The 15,480-nt window shown below is 34.8% G+C and overlaps 2 protein-coding genes across 6 annotated transcripts in view; both read left to right on the top strand.

Moving 5' to 3' along the window:
* The window catches only part of LOC105214731 (ammonium transporter Rh type B-B), a 32,639-nt gene extending 29,834 nt beyond the window's left edge, over nt 1-2,805 (top strand). For 3 of the 4 annotated variants that reach the window (XM_054228682.1, XM_054228681.1, XM_011188317.3), the window contains 3 exons: nt 482-682; nt 1,758-1,851; nt 1,920-2,376. In XM_054228682.1, coding sequence (XP_054084657.1) covers nt 482-682; nt 1,758-1,851; nt 1,920-2,017 — 393 coding nt within the window. In that variant the 3' untranslated portion in view covers nt 2,018-2,376. Of the gene's footprint in view, nt 1-481; nt 683-1,757; nt 1,852-1,919; nt 2,377-2,660 lie in introns of those variants that run through there. The other variant, XM_054228683.1, reaches the window with a different exon arrangement.
* Nucleotides 2,806-7,184: 4,379 nt separating this feature from the next.
* On the top strand, nt 7,185-12,202 carry LOC105214742 (uncharacterized). Of its 2 annotated transcripts, none has more exons than XM_011188339.3 (2): nt 7,185-8,509; nt 11,470-12,202. In XM_011188339.3, exons 1-2 carry the CDS (start codon nt 8,438-8,440, stop codon nt 11,791-11,793), a joined length of 396 nt encoding a protein of 131 aa, XP_011186641.1. In that variant the 5' UTR covers nt 7,185-8,437; the 3' UTR covers nt 11,794-12,202. The 2 variants fall into 2 exon arrangements, with proteins under 2 accessions (XP_011186641.1, XP_011186632.1); XM_011188330.3 differs by having other exon boundaries at nt 7,191-8,557.
* The last annotated feature ends 3,278 nt before the right edge of the window (nt 12,203-15,480 follow it).

The following is a 15,480-nucleotide window of genomic DNA, read 5'->3' as shown; positions in this document are numbered from 1 at the left end:
GCCACAAGTAGTTTTTGAACAAATTTGAATGCAATTTTTCCCCATTCGCGCAGTCATAATGTTGTTTTTTTTTTCAAATATTATATACATTTTTTATATTCAGCAATCAGTCGAGTGCTATTTTTGAAGTGCCACAGGCAATTGCGCTTAAGTAGCACTTTTTTCCTTTGCATTAAATTTTTCATTAATTTATATAATTCGAAACTAATTGCACTAATTTAGCTAATTAAGTGCATTTTCAAATTGCAAACATAATTTCGTTGATTGATACTCGATGTTTGTGGAGTTTGTGAGTTCAAATGGAAATTCGTTTTTATTAACTTATTTTGTGTTATAAAATTGATCGCTTAGTCTAATGATACTCATGAAATGGCTGAAGAGAAAAAAATTGCAGAGTTTTTTCGTATGAGCGTCATTAATTTGTATATACAAACATTTAATTCGTCAATTTCCATTAATTTTATCGTTTATATTTTTCCAGCCCCGCATCACCGCTGTTCTGGGCATACACGACACTTGCGGCGTTCACAATTTACACGGCATGCCAGCGGTACTATCAGCAATTGCCTCAGCCGTCTTCGCCAGTTTTGTCACAAAGGAAAAATACAAAAACGAATTGAGTGATATCTTTCCAGCTATGGTTTCAGCACCGGAGAATAGTAACTCCACAATTATACTTGGTGTAAGTAAAAGAGGAAATTACTTATGTTCAATAGATGTAAGAAAATAGTATCCGTTTATAATTGAGAGACTTGTGGAACTTAGCTACTTAATTAGAAAAGTCATAACTGAAGATCGAGATCTGAAGAATCAGTCCAAAGACAACCATATTTTATATTAATCCGATCTTGAGTGTTTTCAAAGGAGACAGCTTCAGCGACACCGAGACTTCTCACGACACGCTAGAGAGGTTAGGTTAGACTAATAACTGTTATGCTAAGAAAAAAAAACGTTGTTTTTAGTCTTTCGATTCTTTATAGTACATGTATATAACGGAAAAGGGTAATGGAGTAAGTAGTATTAAATATGAAATACCCGAAAAATGTGTAAAAGATCTCGAAATTTTTCCTATATTTAGCACCCAGAATTACTTTGGTGAGGAACGGATATACCCACAATGTGGGGTAAACCTCTACCATGGTAATGTTGAAAAGTAATAAAAGAGGAGATAATTCGGTTCCTATATCTACGGATTAAAGCCCTCAAATTTTGGACATATTCGAGTTAACAGACGTTCCCATAGATATTTCTCTGAGAATTGACATGTTATAATTACTACAAAATGTTGATCCCAAGTGTACGTGATCAACAAAGAGTATTGGTATCTTATCCAGAGATATACCAAGTGTTCCCGAATCAGTTTCGATCGAACAGCCAGAGTTTATAAAATACTTCTTAAATGGGGTTAATATGTTTCTCCAACATAGTGGATTATGATTGAAGAATATCTTTACTTTGTTTCAATTTTCTGACTATCCAAAGATGAGATTTAAAGGCTAAGTAAGGCTAGCCGTAGCTGGAAGCTCCGTAAAATACCCAATAAAGTTATATAAATATAACCATAAATTACTCAACAAAATTCAAATTCCTCAAATTAGGAATCTATAATATAAAGGAAGACTTACATTGGTTCATGTCTGAATTAAATATTTAAGAATTTAATAAATTTAATAAAAATAAGAAATAAATAGAATTTATTAACTGAAATAGTATTACAATTAAAAACTTCAATAAACATCTAACCTTACTCTTTACAGGGTTACGAACGCACAGCCTCCGCTCAAGCTGGTTTTCAACTATGCGCCATCGCTGTCACCTTACTGGTGGCCATTGTTGGTGGCATCATAACAGGTAATTGAAAAACACATTCAAGGCATACTATAAATATTTTATTTTAATTCCTTTTACTAAACTTCCAGGTGCTATACTCAAATACACGGGCATGCGTAAATTACAGAAGGACGAACATCATCAGGATGAGCTACACTGGGAGGTGCCGGAGCACAAAGAAGACTAGTAAAGTCCCAGAAAAACAAATGAATTGTGTTATAATTTCATTTCTGTTATATGAAAATTTCCAACACTTCATTTGTTTTATTATTAATATTAATTATCGCAGCCAAAGTGCTGTAGCAATGTAGAGTCCAACACAGTGTATTTGTAAACATATAAGTCTAATTCATTGGAATTATTTTAGCTAATTAAAGCTTTTACGTATAATTAGTTGTTGTTTGTTAGATTGATTTGATGTCATCACAGCTTAATTTAGTTAACGTAGAGCAAAATCGAATACTATGTTTTATGTCACACTTAATAAACACGAGCAATTGCGAAGAAAATAATAAAAGGTAATTGTTTTTGTATTTGTAAAAGTAATTAGAATTACTTGATAATTACAAGTTAATTTTTTTTTTATTTTTCTTTCCATTAGTTTGAACTTTTAATCAGCATAATGTGCACGTGAGTTTATAAATATTTCACAAGTTTGAGTGTGTATTCGTATTGTCATTGCACTTTTCAAGAATTTCTCTACGCCAACTATGCATGTTCTTACAATTTTTCTTATATTTTTTAATTCTTTCTATAAATTCTCTTTTCCTCACTTACTACTGCCATGGCTGTTGCCAATTTGCAATAATTTTTGCCGAATTTGTATAAAGTTTCGACAAACTTTCACGCCTTTTGGACGCCGGCAGAGTGTCAGCAGTACGTTGGCGCCCAATTATGTTGCGCCACTGGAATGCCATTGTGCCCGAGAATAATTTGTATTATCGCGGTGTTTGCAAATGAAGCTGTCGCTCCTACATACAATTGTACCTAAATATGTACTATAAGTATATAAGCTAGTTATATGCATGTAAATATGTATGTATTCGTCTGCGTGTAAGTTCACTTTTCAAATGCCAGAAATCACAGACAAATGTGAACTTTCCGCACTATGAATATGCGTAAAAATGTACGTAAATACAAACAGAATGCAACAACAGTAAACAACAACAATAGCGTAGTAATGTAAAAGCTGTATAAAAGCAAAGTGGCAATAATAAAATTTCGCATTATTTCATTAAAAAGTTTCTTGTGTATTTTCCCCCACACTAACGATTCGTTAGGGAAGGCATTGCAGTTAAATATATATATATGAGTACTTACTTACTTACATGGTTGCAATTATTTGCAAAATAGTTATATATAAAAATAAACTGGGCATATTTTTGTATGCGTCCATGTTGCCAGACGCTAAGTGCTGTAAATTTATTGGCTGCCGCTGTAGAATCACATATTGCTTTACCTGATAACAGGAGGGTTATAGATAAAAACTGCTTCTAACCTTACTTTTATTTTAAAATTATATGAAAATCTATGGAGTTCTGGATGTGAATACAACTATATATGACATATGTAAGTAGCTTTTAAACCCGATTTATGGCTATCAAAGAAGCCTCTCTATTGAATCAAATCCACCTATGTTTAATTTTTAAATTTGTTTTAAAAATTCTTGTGAAAGATCTCCAGCACATAAGTCAAGAACCAGAGTTGATAATTAAATTTGACACTGAGCACGAGCACGCGCTTAATGGCGTACCTCCAAAGGACGATCGAATTTTGTGTCGTTTTGTTGCCATTTTAGTAGTAACCCCATCACGAACTCTTTATCCAATTAATATAAAGATCAGTATGTTTTTTAGTATATAACATAGTTGAAGGTCACACGATGATTCTAGAGATATACATTAGTCAAGTAAAACGTCAAAATATTAAATCAGAGTTGAAGGCACCCAGGCGATCTTCAGTTTCGGTTAAAAATATTTGCTTAGCCGAATAGTACAAAAATAAAACTTTTTAAGGGCTGTGGAGGTTTATATATTTTCATAAACTATAGTCTCGTTAATTTACACGTTTACTTGTTTTTTTATGGAGTGTTAATTGCAATTTCAATAAACTTATTAAAAATATTTAACAGACTAATTATCACAACCAGTTGAAGTGCAACAAAACTTTTCACACATTTTTTCACGCTTTTGCGAATACCTATAATTCAATTTTCATTTTTTATGATGCACTCTATACGAAGGAAAGAAATGGGTTTTATTCTCTTTCGGGCAATCGATCGAATTGGAATTATAAGTAAAGGTTTTGACTACTTGAAAACCATTTTGTTACTCAAGCGGAATAAAACATTTCTTGATATTGGAATATAGGAATATTGTCGAGGTGACTGAAGAAAAATCAGAGATCTTTCTGTTTACTCTTATCTGGTAGATGTCCGTGGGAACCTGAAGATTGTATACTGTCAATAGTTAGCCAATAAGCCCACATAGACCAATTTTGTTCCTTTGCGATACCAGATGGAGTGCCGTTAAGTAGTGAATGAGAAGTAGTCATCCTTTAGAATAACTGAGCTTGTCGCGAATTTTAGAAAGTTCTGCTGTTTTACTAACGATAATTCTTCTTGGTTATCGTACTGTGAGGCCCCAAAATGCTGGAGCCCTTGCCTTGACAATTCAGGAAAAGCGCACAAGAAATGTTCCATTGTTTTTCTTATACCTTGCTCTTGACATTGCCTGCAGTCATCTCGATCTGTAGGCAACAACTTACAGGCGTATGCCGCCACCAGAAAGTGGTCAGTGAGAATTCCAACCATGTTCCTACAGTTCCTTCTATCGCTAAACAGTAGGAATTATGTGTATTTCTGGTCTAGCGCTTTACATATGGCTTTAGCATTTTTGCACCCCGGTATATTTTCTCAATTCTCAATAGTTAATAATTACAACTTATGGTCTGTGGACTAATAGTCGATATCTTTCAATTTGAATGAAGATCGTCGCTTAATTTGACAATGCTCAGTTTAAAAATGTTAACTGCTAAAAAGTCTTTCTGGTAGTTTTGCAGAGAATATTTTAACCTATCGATATTTTAATTATAATTTATTTATTATAAAAAAATAAATTGATATGCATTATCATCACTACCGCTATTTGAGCTTTAAATAAAGTTTATAATGCTTGTAAAACGAATCGAAATAATTTTCACATATTTATATTAATATTCCTGTTTATCTATATTTAAAATAAACTATAATTATCAGTATACTATGATCTCGTATAATATGACCTGCACGCATTTCACAAAAATGCATTACATGAAAACTCCGACAATATTCTCATAAGTATAAAATGGACGCGTGTGCTACATGAACTGTGTTAATTATTGACGCAAACTTAACTACTCAAGAGCAAGGAAAAACCATAAATATTTATTTATATTTAATTGTACTTTATTCATTATTATTTGTTGTTATGTTGTTTCTACTTGTAAAGTGTCTTTACACGAGCGATTAAATTACAGCATATTTAACGGGAGCACAAAAGAATGCGAACACATGAGGAAAACAATTGTATAAAAGAATTAATTCAAGTGGTGAGAAACTAAAATTTGATTGCATTAAAAACTTCACGCGAGAGCGACGCTGACATATGCCACATTTGTACTGATGATATTAATAAATTGAGTTAATTTAAATCATATTAATTGACGAACAGCAAAATTACTCAAACGAGCGGTCAACAGATAGCACTAAAAGACTCACGCTCGCGCTTTACAGAGTAGCGTCGTCTATTGACTCTGTCTGTCGACTAGCTCGGAACAAGAAAAGCATACATTTGTGAATTTGTATAGATATGTAGTAAAGTGCTTAAGTATTTATGAATGGCAGAGATAAGAACTGTTTACAGACCCTATCGAGAGGAAAAATTACACGCAGTTATTAATTTATTTTATTTACTTTACAATATTATTGTACAATATCACCTTTAAGTACTATCACTCTTTATAAGGGTCATTAAGATGGAGAAATTAATCTTACGGCGTCATTTAACGAAAGATTTGTTTATTTTAATTGTAATTCTAATATATACGAATACTTGCATTTCAATATCTTTTAAGAGTCATATCAATTTTATTTAGAAGCAATTAAGGAAGGTCTAAGTTCGGGAGTAACCGAACATTTTATACTTTCGCAATTTATTTATTTAATTTTATTAATATAACACCCATTTGACTTACATATTCGTCATATATATGGTATAAAGTCCATTGAAAGTTGGAAACCCTGATATTAGGCATATGGGGGTTAGGTGAAGTTATGTCCCGATTTCAGGCATTTTAGGCACGGAGACATATTATTAAAAGAAAATATTCCCTCTGAATTTCTATATCTGAGAGACTTAACTATATTTTCGGTAAAAAAAATTATAAGCACTGAGGTCCTCATTTTCCCGATTTCGACGATTTTTAGAAGAGCGATGCCACACTATAAATGCAGTATTTATGCAAAGTTCTGTTCAGATAGTGCTTACTTTATATATTGTAAAGTTAACGATTGAGATCCACTTCAAAGTTCTGGTATATAGGAAGTAGAAATGGTTGTGAACAGATTTGAACTATTTTCACAACATATCATAGCGAAGCTATGAAGATAATATAAACCGAATTTCATAGAAATTGGTCGAGTAGTTTCGGATATATGTTTTTAACCCACAAGTGAGCGGACCACGTCCATTTAAAATTGTGTATACCATTTTGAGTGCAGATCTTCTGTACCATCTTTATAATGAAATTTAAGGTTTCTGGTGGGTTTCCTTACTGAATTAAAGCATTTTTAGCAGTTTTCAACATAACCTTTGTACCGGAGGTGGGCGTGGTTATTATCCGATTTCCTCCATGTTTGGACTGTATAAGGTTGTAGTTAAAAGAAACGACTCTAGAAAGTTTCCTTGATAAACTTTAGTAGTTTACGAGATATGTACAAAAAACTTAGTAGGGCGGGGCCACGCCCTCTTCACCGAAAAATTACATGCAGCTTATATATAAGTACTAGATATAAGTTTTTTACAACAGGAAATCTAAGCTCTCTTTGATTCACACACTCTCGACTCGCTCTCTTGTATTATTTCATTTTTCCATTCGAATTGCTAACCTCCTCCCCATCAAACGCATTAGAACAATTGAGCAATAAAATACTCTTCAGTGAGCGACAGTGGTTACGACAAATCGTGAGCTGTGAGTCACTTTGTCATTCTTAGTGAAATGAATACAAACAACAAGCGCAAAAGTAAGTAAAAATAAAAATATATAAAAACAATCAAAACAATGAAAAGCAAATATATAAATGTCGAGAGCAGTGCACACCAGGCAAAAGCATTTCAGTTGGGCTGCACAAAAGCTCATCAGTCGCTCACCACACTTGCCGATGGATAGCTAGACAACGCTGACACTAACGCTAGATGACGAAAAAACTAAATTCGAAAAAACAATTACAAAAACAGAACACACCTAAAAACGTCACAGTGTGATTTTTATTTTAAACGCGTGCGATAGCTATTTTTTTTTTGCTAACTAATGACCTTACGTTACGCCGTGGGATGGGTGGTGATTTCTATTCAGGTATTTGCTTAGAGCCGAGAGTGCGGTGGTAATGTGGCTTCACGGTTAAAGCCAAAGCATATGACAGACCAACAAGTACGACGCAGAACAGCTGAAGCGATCACAGACACGGCGGTGTGAGCGAATTTTTTTCCTAATTGTCTACAAACGTGTGTTGCTGTACGCGTGTGTATGTGTGTGTGTGAATGCTGACTTGCCATGCAATCATGCTGACACTAATGACCGCGACGGGTGTACCTGTTGGAGAAACGTATTTCTATCTACCAGTTGATATCTAATGTACACTTTTTTTGCTGAAGCAACCGCACACACAAACAAACGCAAAGGTACGCGGTTACAGTGATTTCAATGCGCAAACATTCTATGCTTTGCATGTAACTATTAATGAGTAATGTGTGTATGTGTGTGTCAGTGGCTTTGTAAATCCACATATTGTTGCGTCGTCTATTTGCCAGTGGCATGCAACGCAGGTCATTAACGCATATCTAAGTGTAAAAAGGCGAAAAACGTCAGCAAGGAGGCGAGTGGTGCGCGTCACACGAAGTAGCAAATAATAATAATGAGAAAATCATATCAAATAAATTGAAAGTAGTGTGTGTGTGTGCAGAGGACAGTGTTTTTTCCAACAACTACAAATTATGACAAACAAATATATATTATAAAGTGAATATATGCAACACACACGTGCAACATTCGAACACACACATACAAATGCAATTCGAAAATCGAAAATTCCAAAATAGTTTACACAAAAACTAACTTCCAAACGCCTACAAATAGACTTCAGCTGGCAACGGTGTCAAAATAAACGCGTTAGTTCGTATGCAAATTACCGTTAGTAACAACAAACAATAACAAAGTAACTATTACAAAAATATTTGCCGTTTATTATGCATACATATGCGCATGCATGCAAGTGTGTGGAGGCGTTCATACAATCGGTTTGTCAATTATTTAGTCAGCTAGACGCTACGTCAAAATATAAGCGAAAAATATGACAAGCGAAACAACGTCAATTAATGCCATGCAGCGTCAGCTGCTGACAATCGACAAGCTACGCAATCGTGTACGTCAAATGTTGCGTTGTGTTATAAATTTGCATATTGAATTTTTGGTAATTGCACAAACAGTTATTTGATTGTATTATTATTTTGTATATATGATAAGATATCAATATTCTATTCTGTATATATTTATTTATTAATCATTTTTGCCAATAATATTTTAGTATGATATAGGTTTTGAAGATCTAGAATTTCCTAGAGGGCTAGCTGTCATTTTAACTGTCATAGTAAACACTTGTGTTTGACATTTATGTTTAGTAGACTTTGACAATAACCATGCGATGGCTTACAATGCATACAAACTGTCATATTTGCAGAAGGAACTAGCTTCAAGCGACTCTTCAGGTTCACTCCAGTTACTATCCTGTGTGGTTTGTATACTCAAGGCATTTTTTCGTACGAACTGTGAACTTGTGATCGGTTTGGACTTAGTTCAAATCTGTGCCGTTTCGCTCGATAATCTCTTTCCATCTAGACGGCAACTTCATAATATTTGCGAAGAACTCGGACAGTAACTTTTCACAAGCCTCTTTTGAGTTCAGCTTTACTCCACCAAGGGCGTTCGCCATGGACAGAACCAGGTGGTAATCACTAGGCGCTATGTCCGGGCTATATGGTGGATGCGGTAAAACCTCCCATCCGAGCTTCTGACGAGTCATCAACGAAGTGTGTGGTCTGGCGTTGTCCTCGTGGAACACTACATACTTCCTGTTGGCCAATTCTGGACGCTTCTGGTCGATCGCCTGCTTCAAACGTTCCAGTTGTTCACAATAGATGGTAAAATTAAGCGTCTGGCCATATGGGAGCAGCTCATAGTGGATGATTCCCTTCCAATTCCACCAAACTCACAGCAAAACCTTCCTGGCCATCAATCTCGGCTTGGCCACTGTTTAGGACGATTCACCGGCCTTCGACCATGACCGTTTTCACTTGATATTGTCGTATGTGATCCATTTTTCGTCGCCAGTCGTTCCGTTTCAGCAGCATATCGCAGGCGTTGATTCGTTACCGAAGGTTTTTTGCGTCAAATCATGTGGCACCCAAACATCAAGGTTTTTTTTGTACCCAGCCTTCTGTAGATGGCTTAAAATGGTTTGGTGACTAACTCCCATCTCCTGGGCGATGTCACGAGATGCCACATGCCGGTCTGATAAAACATCAGTGTTATTTGGTTAGATGAATTCGGATAAGCTAGAGAATGTAATGTAAAATTAGATTGACAAGTCTTGATAGGATGAAGGGACGGCGGTATACGACCGAAATTCCTTTCAATACTAAATGCCATAAAATTTAATAATAAATCACTGTATGCCTCTAAACCGACGATTTTTATAAATATAAACATATTATTCGACCAGTCGGTGCTGTGTATCCCGAACGGATCCGGATTTTCATACGGCCAAGAACTGTAAATTTTCCGCATTCCTTAAACTTATTTGAGGAATGTTTTATGCCGCTACAATGGGTAATATGAATCAGTATATATGTATATGTTATCTGACAAATGTACGGTAGAATCAATTAAAGACCGTCCGAACACCTTCTGTATTTCTCTTTCATAGTACAAATATACACAAATTCCTTTGATGGTCATGTTTTTAACCCAACAACAAATTCAACTCAAAGGTTTAATACTCTCGGCTACTGCAATTTGGTCAATTCTTTCTAAAATAACTATATTTCCAATATTATTTTTTTCAATATCTGATTGCGTGAGTTGATAAGCATTGTATTGTTTATATGTATTATCTCTAAATATGAATGCCTTTGTTAAGTGCTGCGCACATAAATCACTAAAGTATTTTACACTTCATACTTGAGAAATATTTCAACAAAGTTTTAGAATCAAGTGAGAAATGGAAACTTTTCCCACTTGGGGTTTCACACACACACACATTCGCACTCACAATCCAAATCGCCTCGTGTCATTTGTGTATTTAACAATTAGAGCATTTACTCAATGTCAATAATGCAGAGAGCGTCGCTTAGTCGCATTATGCTCTATATACTTGTGTGTATGTATGTATTTATGTACTATGTACACGTGCATTGTAAATAGAACGAATTTCACAGTTTTACTCGGTAAGGCAAACAAAACAAGTGGCACCCACTTACTCAATGCATCATCAACAAATCACAAACAAACACCTTTATCTGCCACCTTTAACACTTTCGTAGTGTCTGCTTGTTACTATTTAACCTCAATCTCTGCTTAAGTACATATTTACGAAATGAAAATGGTATGGGGTGTCGTGTAAATTTGCTGTTGACAATGTTAGAGATGGACACACAGAATATGAGTGCTACTTAATTACAAACTATGTATTCAAATATACATATAGGTAAATTTTTAGTATAGTGGGGTTCCCACATTAGATCTTGAAACCGACTAAACGAAACTAAGAAATATTGAAGTAGAAGCGCTCCTCGGATATAGTACAACTTTGTTAATATTTTACAGTTCTCTAAAGGCTTTCAGAAAGACACATTGATCTTTTTAAGTATAGTGGGGGTTCCCACATTAGATCTCGAAACCGACTGTGCGAAACTAAGATATATTGAAGAAGAAATTCTCTTATGATATAGTACATCCTTGTTAAGCATTTACAGTTTACGAATGGCTATCAGAAAGACTCATTGACCTTAAGTGGTAGGACTTCAGTTTAAATATAGATCAGGCAGTCATTTGAGGAGTTTTTTTAGTTTCAAGAAGAAGACAAAACCTCGTAGAATTAGGGGGATGAATATTTAATCTCTCTTGGTGAATTCGAACAGAGATTCTTGTTGATTTTACTATCCTAACCAAAGTGATTACTTTCAGTTTACAGATCTATACGATTATATCTCAGTAACAAAATTCTGGACTCAACTAAATTTTAGTTAGATTATTATTCTTAGTAATTGAAATTTATTATCTCATCATACTTACTATATATTTATTATGCTCTCCTCCCTTCCACAGGTTCTCGAATCGAATGTCAACCAAATGATGGACGATGTGAAGAGTTTCAATGAGGAGCTACTTGAAGTGCAGCGCTTAGATGCGCTCATTAGCGCCTTACGCGATTATAGCGGCCCGACAATATGCCATGAATGGCCCTATCCACTCATATTCAAGGGTACCATCGATGATGCAGATGTCGCACAAATACTCAATGCTAGGAAGAAAGTGGATAAAAGTAACAACAATAACAACATAAATGAGAAGAATATCGAATGTGAACTAAAACGAAAAACTGCGATGAATTCTTCAAAGAATCATGAGCTTAGTAATGATGTGACATAACATTTAGTTAGATCTTTAATCACCTGTAATTATATATATTTTTTAATAACTCAGACTCAGTAACACTAAGTTAGTAGCCGCAAGTATAAAAGTATTAAGATATGTAAGCCTTTAACCTAACACTAATGCATATGAAGTAATATAGATAGAGACATAATATATTATAATATTTGTAAAACATATCTACAAGCATAATGTATAATTGTACAACCTTCTTAAAGGTATCATATCATGTATTTTATAAAACGAAAGAATTCTATACTTGAACTAAAGTTGTATGTATTTTATGCTTAGTAAAGCCTTACCAACAATGTAGTTAGGAATGTCAATGAAGTTGTGCCAATGGATTACAATGTACTCGTATGTAATGAGATTATTTTACTAGTAAATATACATAGACTGTGCGAAATTCGTGACTTTAATTTATTTTTGCTCCATACACTTGGAAAAACTATTTATGTCCGAGATTTATAATCTAAATCTTGAGAAGTACTGAAACGACTAATCAATGAAGCATTAAAGCATCTAACGCAGATCTAGAAAATGGCTCTGAAAGGCAACTGACAACTCTCAATTGGCTAGAAACTTACCTTGTTCATGTTTCTTCGGTGGGATAGACATTGGCTTACTCAAATAAGGGTCTCTCTTTTTATCATATTTCAATCAAAGTCAAAAATTAGAGTTTGTTCTCTCCTTAGGTGTAAGTATCGAGAGTATTAGAAAACTGATTATTTTTGGAAATTAATAGCCAGATATTAGAAGGATATCATGTAGAGTCAATGTAGAGGCGGTGGGTTCCAAAATGGCTTTATATAGAAAGGAGGTGTGGTAGTAGTCAGATATTTACCATTTTTGACTGCGCTAAAACGTATTTATGATCCAGTTTATACCCTCTATCTTCTAATAGTCTCAAATATTTTCAAAAAGTTTTAAAATTTTCTTTTTAAAGAATTTAACAATTGCCTCAGTGGCATTATGAACTTTGCAATGCGGCATTGGCATTTTGTCAATATTGATATGTCTCAGTTACTGTGTTAATCAATAAGCCATGCAAATCAAATAACCTGTGAGAATGCAAACAAACCGCAAAGCTCGCACTTGCCGCTTGCATTTTGCTAATCTATCTATATACATGGGTATCATAGCCGACATACCAGTCATTTGATATTCTAGTTAGTGGTATGCCAAAACTAACCACTCAATAGCTGACAAGGTGTGAGTCAAAAGATGTGAAGAATTTTGAGCGACTATAGTTTATATGTTGTATATAATTAATAAAGACTAATTCAATATAAATATTAGCTGTACAAGATCTGACAATTTTGAGTTCACTTGAAAGTCTTTGTGAGTGATTTCTTCACCCGGCATATATTCCAAAGGCAATACAGCTTTTCGACCGCAGTTACTAGGTCATCATCAACTTATAAGCTTCCATGCCCTTGCTGTGCCACTTCTCAATGCCGTGAGATACATTTTATTTTATCACTTCCATTGTGCAGCAAATTGCTCTATCTTGTTTACTTTATTCTTGAATATTAATTATCTTAAGCCGACTTTATTGCTTGCTGCGAATTTTTTTAACTCGCTTATGCACTGGTTTATCACTTTTCGTTTCATCGTGTTGTCGTTTTTAGCAACTGAGTCATATGGCTTATCAATCTCTGAAGCTGCACTTTCATTTAAAATAATATAATCTATTATAAATATATTCTTATCAGTTGAAAAACTGCTTGGTACAACGGAGCATATTTAAAAAATTTACATAAACGAATGTAAAAACGAGGAAGTAAAATATTATTATCAATATTTGTCAGAACATCATATATAGTATGTTGACCTCGAAAAGAGCAACCTATTTTAAACTATGTGTGCAAGGTTCAGTTTTTTTTTGGAAATCGTCTCAAATTCGTTGTCTTCTTAAAATATCTGGTACATAGTTAGGATAGGTCTTGTTACAGCCACTACATATCTCATAAAATCGAAGTTTACAAAGAGTAACATTCAATTCTAATTTAGTTGAAAGACATACATATTTGTAGCAAGTGGTATTGATCAAACGGAAAATAAAACTTTCTTTTCTATCGAGATTTTCCGTGCTATTTCAGAGAAGTGAATTAAATCACACTGAAGGTCAACCACGACCATTTTCCCTAGAAACCACAAATACACTTTTTATATATGATTACCTTATCAGAGATAAGCAACGGGAAATTCATGTAATTTCTTCTTGAGAATTTTGTATTTGTATTTACTATAGTGATTTCAACATTTTTCTGTAAAATACTTATTGTTTCATAGTAAATTTTTGCCTTTACGATTATTTTTCCAGACGGCATTATCTTTGATACTGAAAACTGGAAAAGTGGCTGGAGGTCAGATATTTAATATATGGTGGATGCGGTAGCAATTTGAAGTACTGTTCATAATATGGTTGGCAGATATTTGCCTTCTTTGTCTTTTGAATTCCGCGGCTATGTATAAAGCGCTACAGAGCTCGTATCTGGCAATGCTATACAACTTAGAAACGCTATACCATGATTAGTTTGGATATTGAATCGACACCATGGATAAGCCAGCCGGCGGAAGACCTGTGACAACGAATACCGATCAAATCGTGGAAAACATCGAGTGAAACCGGCATAAGACATCTCGTGACTTCGCCCAGAAGATGGGAGTTAGTCAACAAACCATTTTAAACCATCTTCAGAAGGTTGGATACACAATAAAGCTTGATGTTTGGATGTCGCATGATTTGACGCAACAAAAACTTCTGGACCGAATCAAAGCCTGTGATATGCTGCTGAAACGGAACGACCTCGATCCATTTTCGAAACGAATGGTGATTGGCGACGAAAAATGAATCACATACGACAATATCAAGCGAAAACAATCGTGGTGGAAGGCCGGTGAATCATCCCAAACAGTGTGTTTGGTGGGATTGGAAGGGAATCGTCTACTTTGAGCTGCTCCCATATGGCCAAACGCTTAATTCTACCATCTACTGCGAACAACTGGACCGCTTGAAGCAGGCGATCGACCAGAAGCGTCCAAAATTTACCAATAGGAAGGGTGTAATGTTCCACCAGGACAACGCCAGACCACACACTTCGCTCATGACTCGTCAGAAGCTACGTGAGTTCGGATGGGATGTTTTATCGTATCCACCATATAGCCCGAACATATCGCTAAGTGATTCCACCTGTTCCTGTACATGGCGAACGCCCTTGATGGTGTACAGTTGAACTCAAAAGAGGCTTTTGAAAAGTGGCTGTCCGAGTTCTTCGGAAATAAGGAGGGGAGCTTCTACAGGGGGATATTATGAAGTTGCCGTCTAGAATAAAGAGCAAAAAAGCAGAAGGGAGATATTTACCAAAAAAAATTGGTTCGACAGTGATGAAATGTGTATTTTGGAGATCAGATATAACTTTCATATAAATGCTGTTACCTTCTAAAACTGCCTCGTAAAACACTCAGTTAAGTAACTGCAATTATGAAATTTTCACCAACCAAGACAAATTTCACACCAATCAAATGTTTACCAACCTTGGTGAAAAATGCCTAATACAAGTGATTAATTTAGAAAAGAACACACAAGATACCAAACAAATAAGACTCCACACACACAAACGTATTAAGTCTGTGTAAACTTCTAAATTTCAGTTTACTAGTACACATACCGATTTCTGA

This window comes from Zeugodacus cucurbitae, chromosome 4 (genome assembly GCF_028554725.1).
Source record: "Zeugodacus cucurbitae isolate PBARC_wt_2022May chromosome 4, idZeuCucr1.2, whole genome shotgun sequence".
In the NCBI taxonomy this organism is placed as follows: Eukaryota; Metazoa; Arthropoda; class Insecta; order Diptera; family Tephritidae; genus Zeugodacus; species Zeugodacus cucurbitae.
The sequence above is the reverse complement of the archived record's forward strand: the minus strand, read 5'-3'. Positions and strand labels throughout refer to the sequence as shown.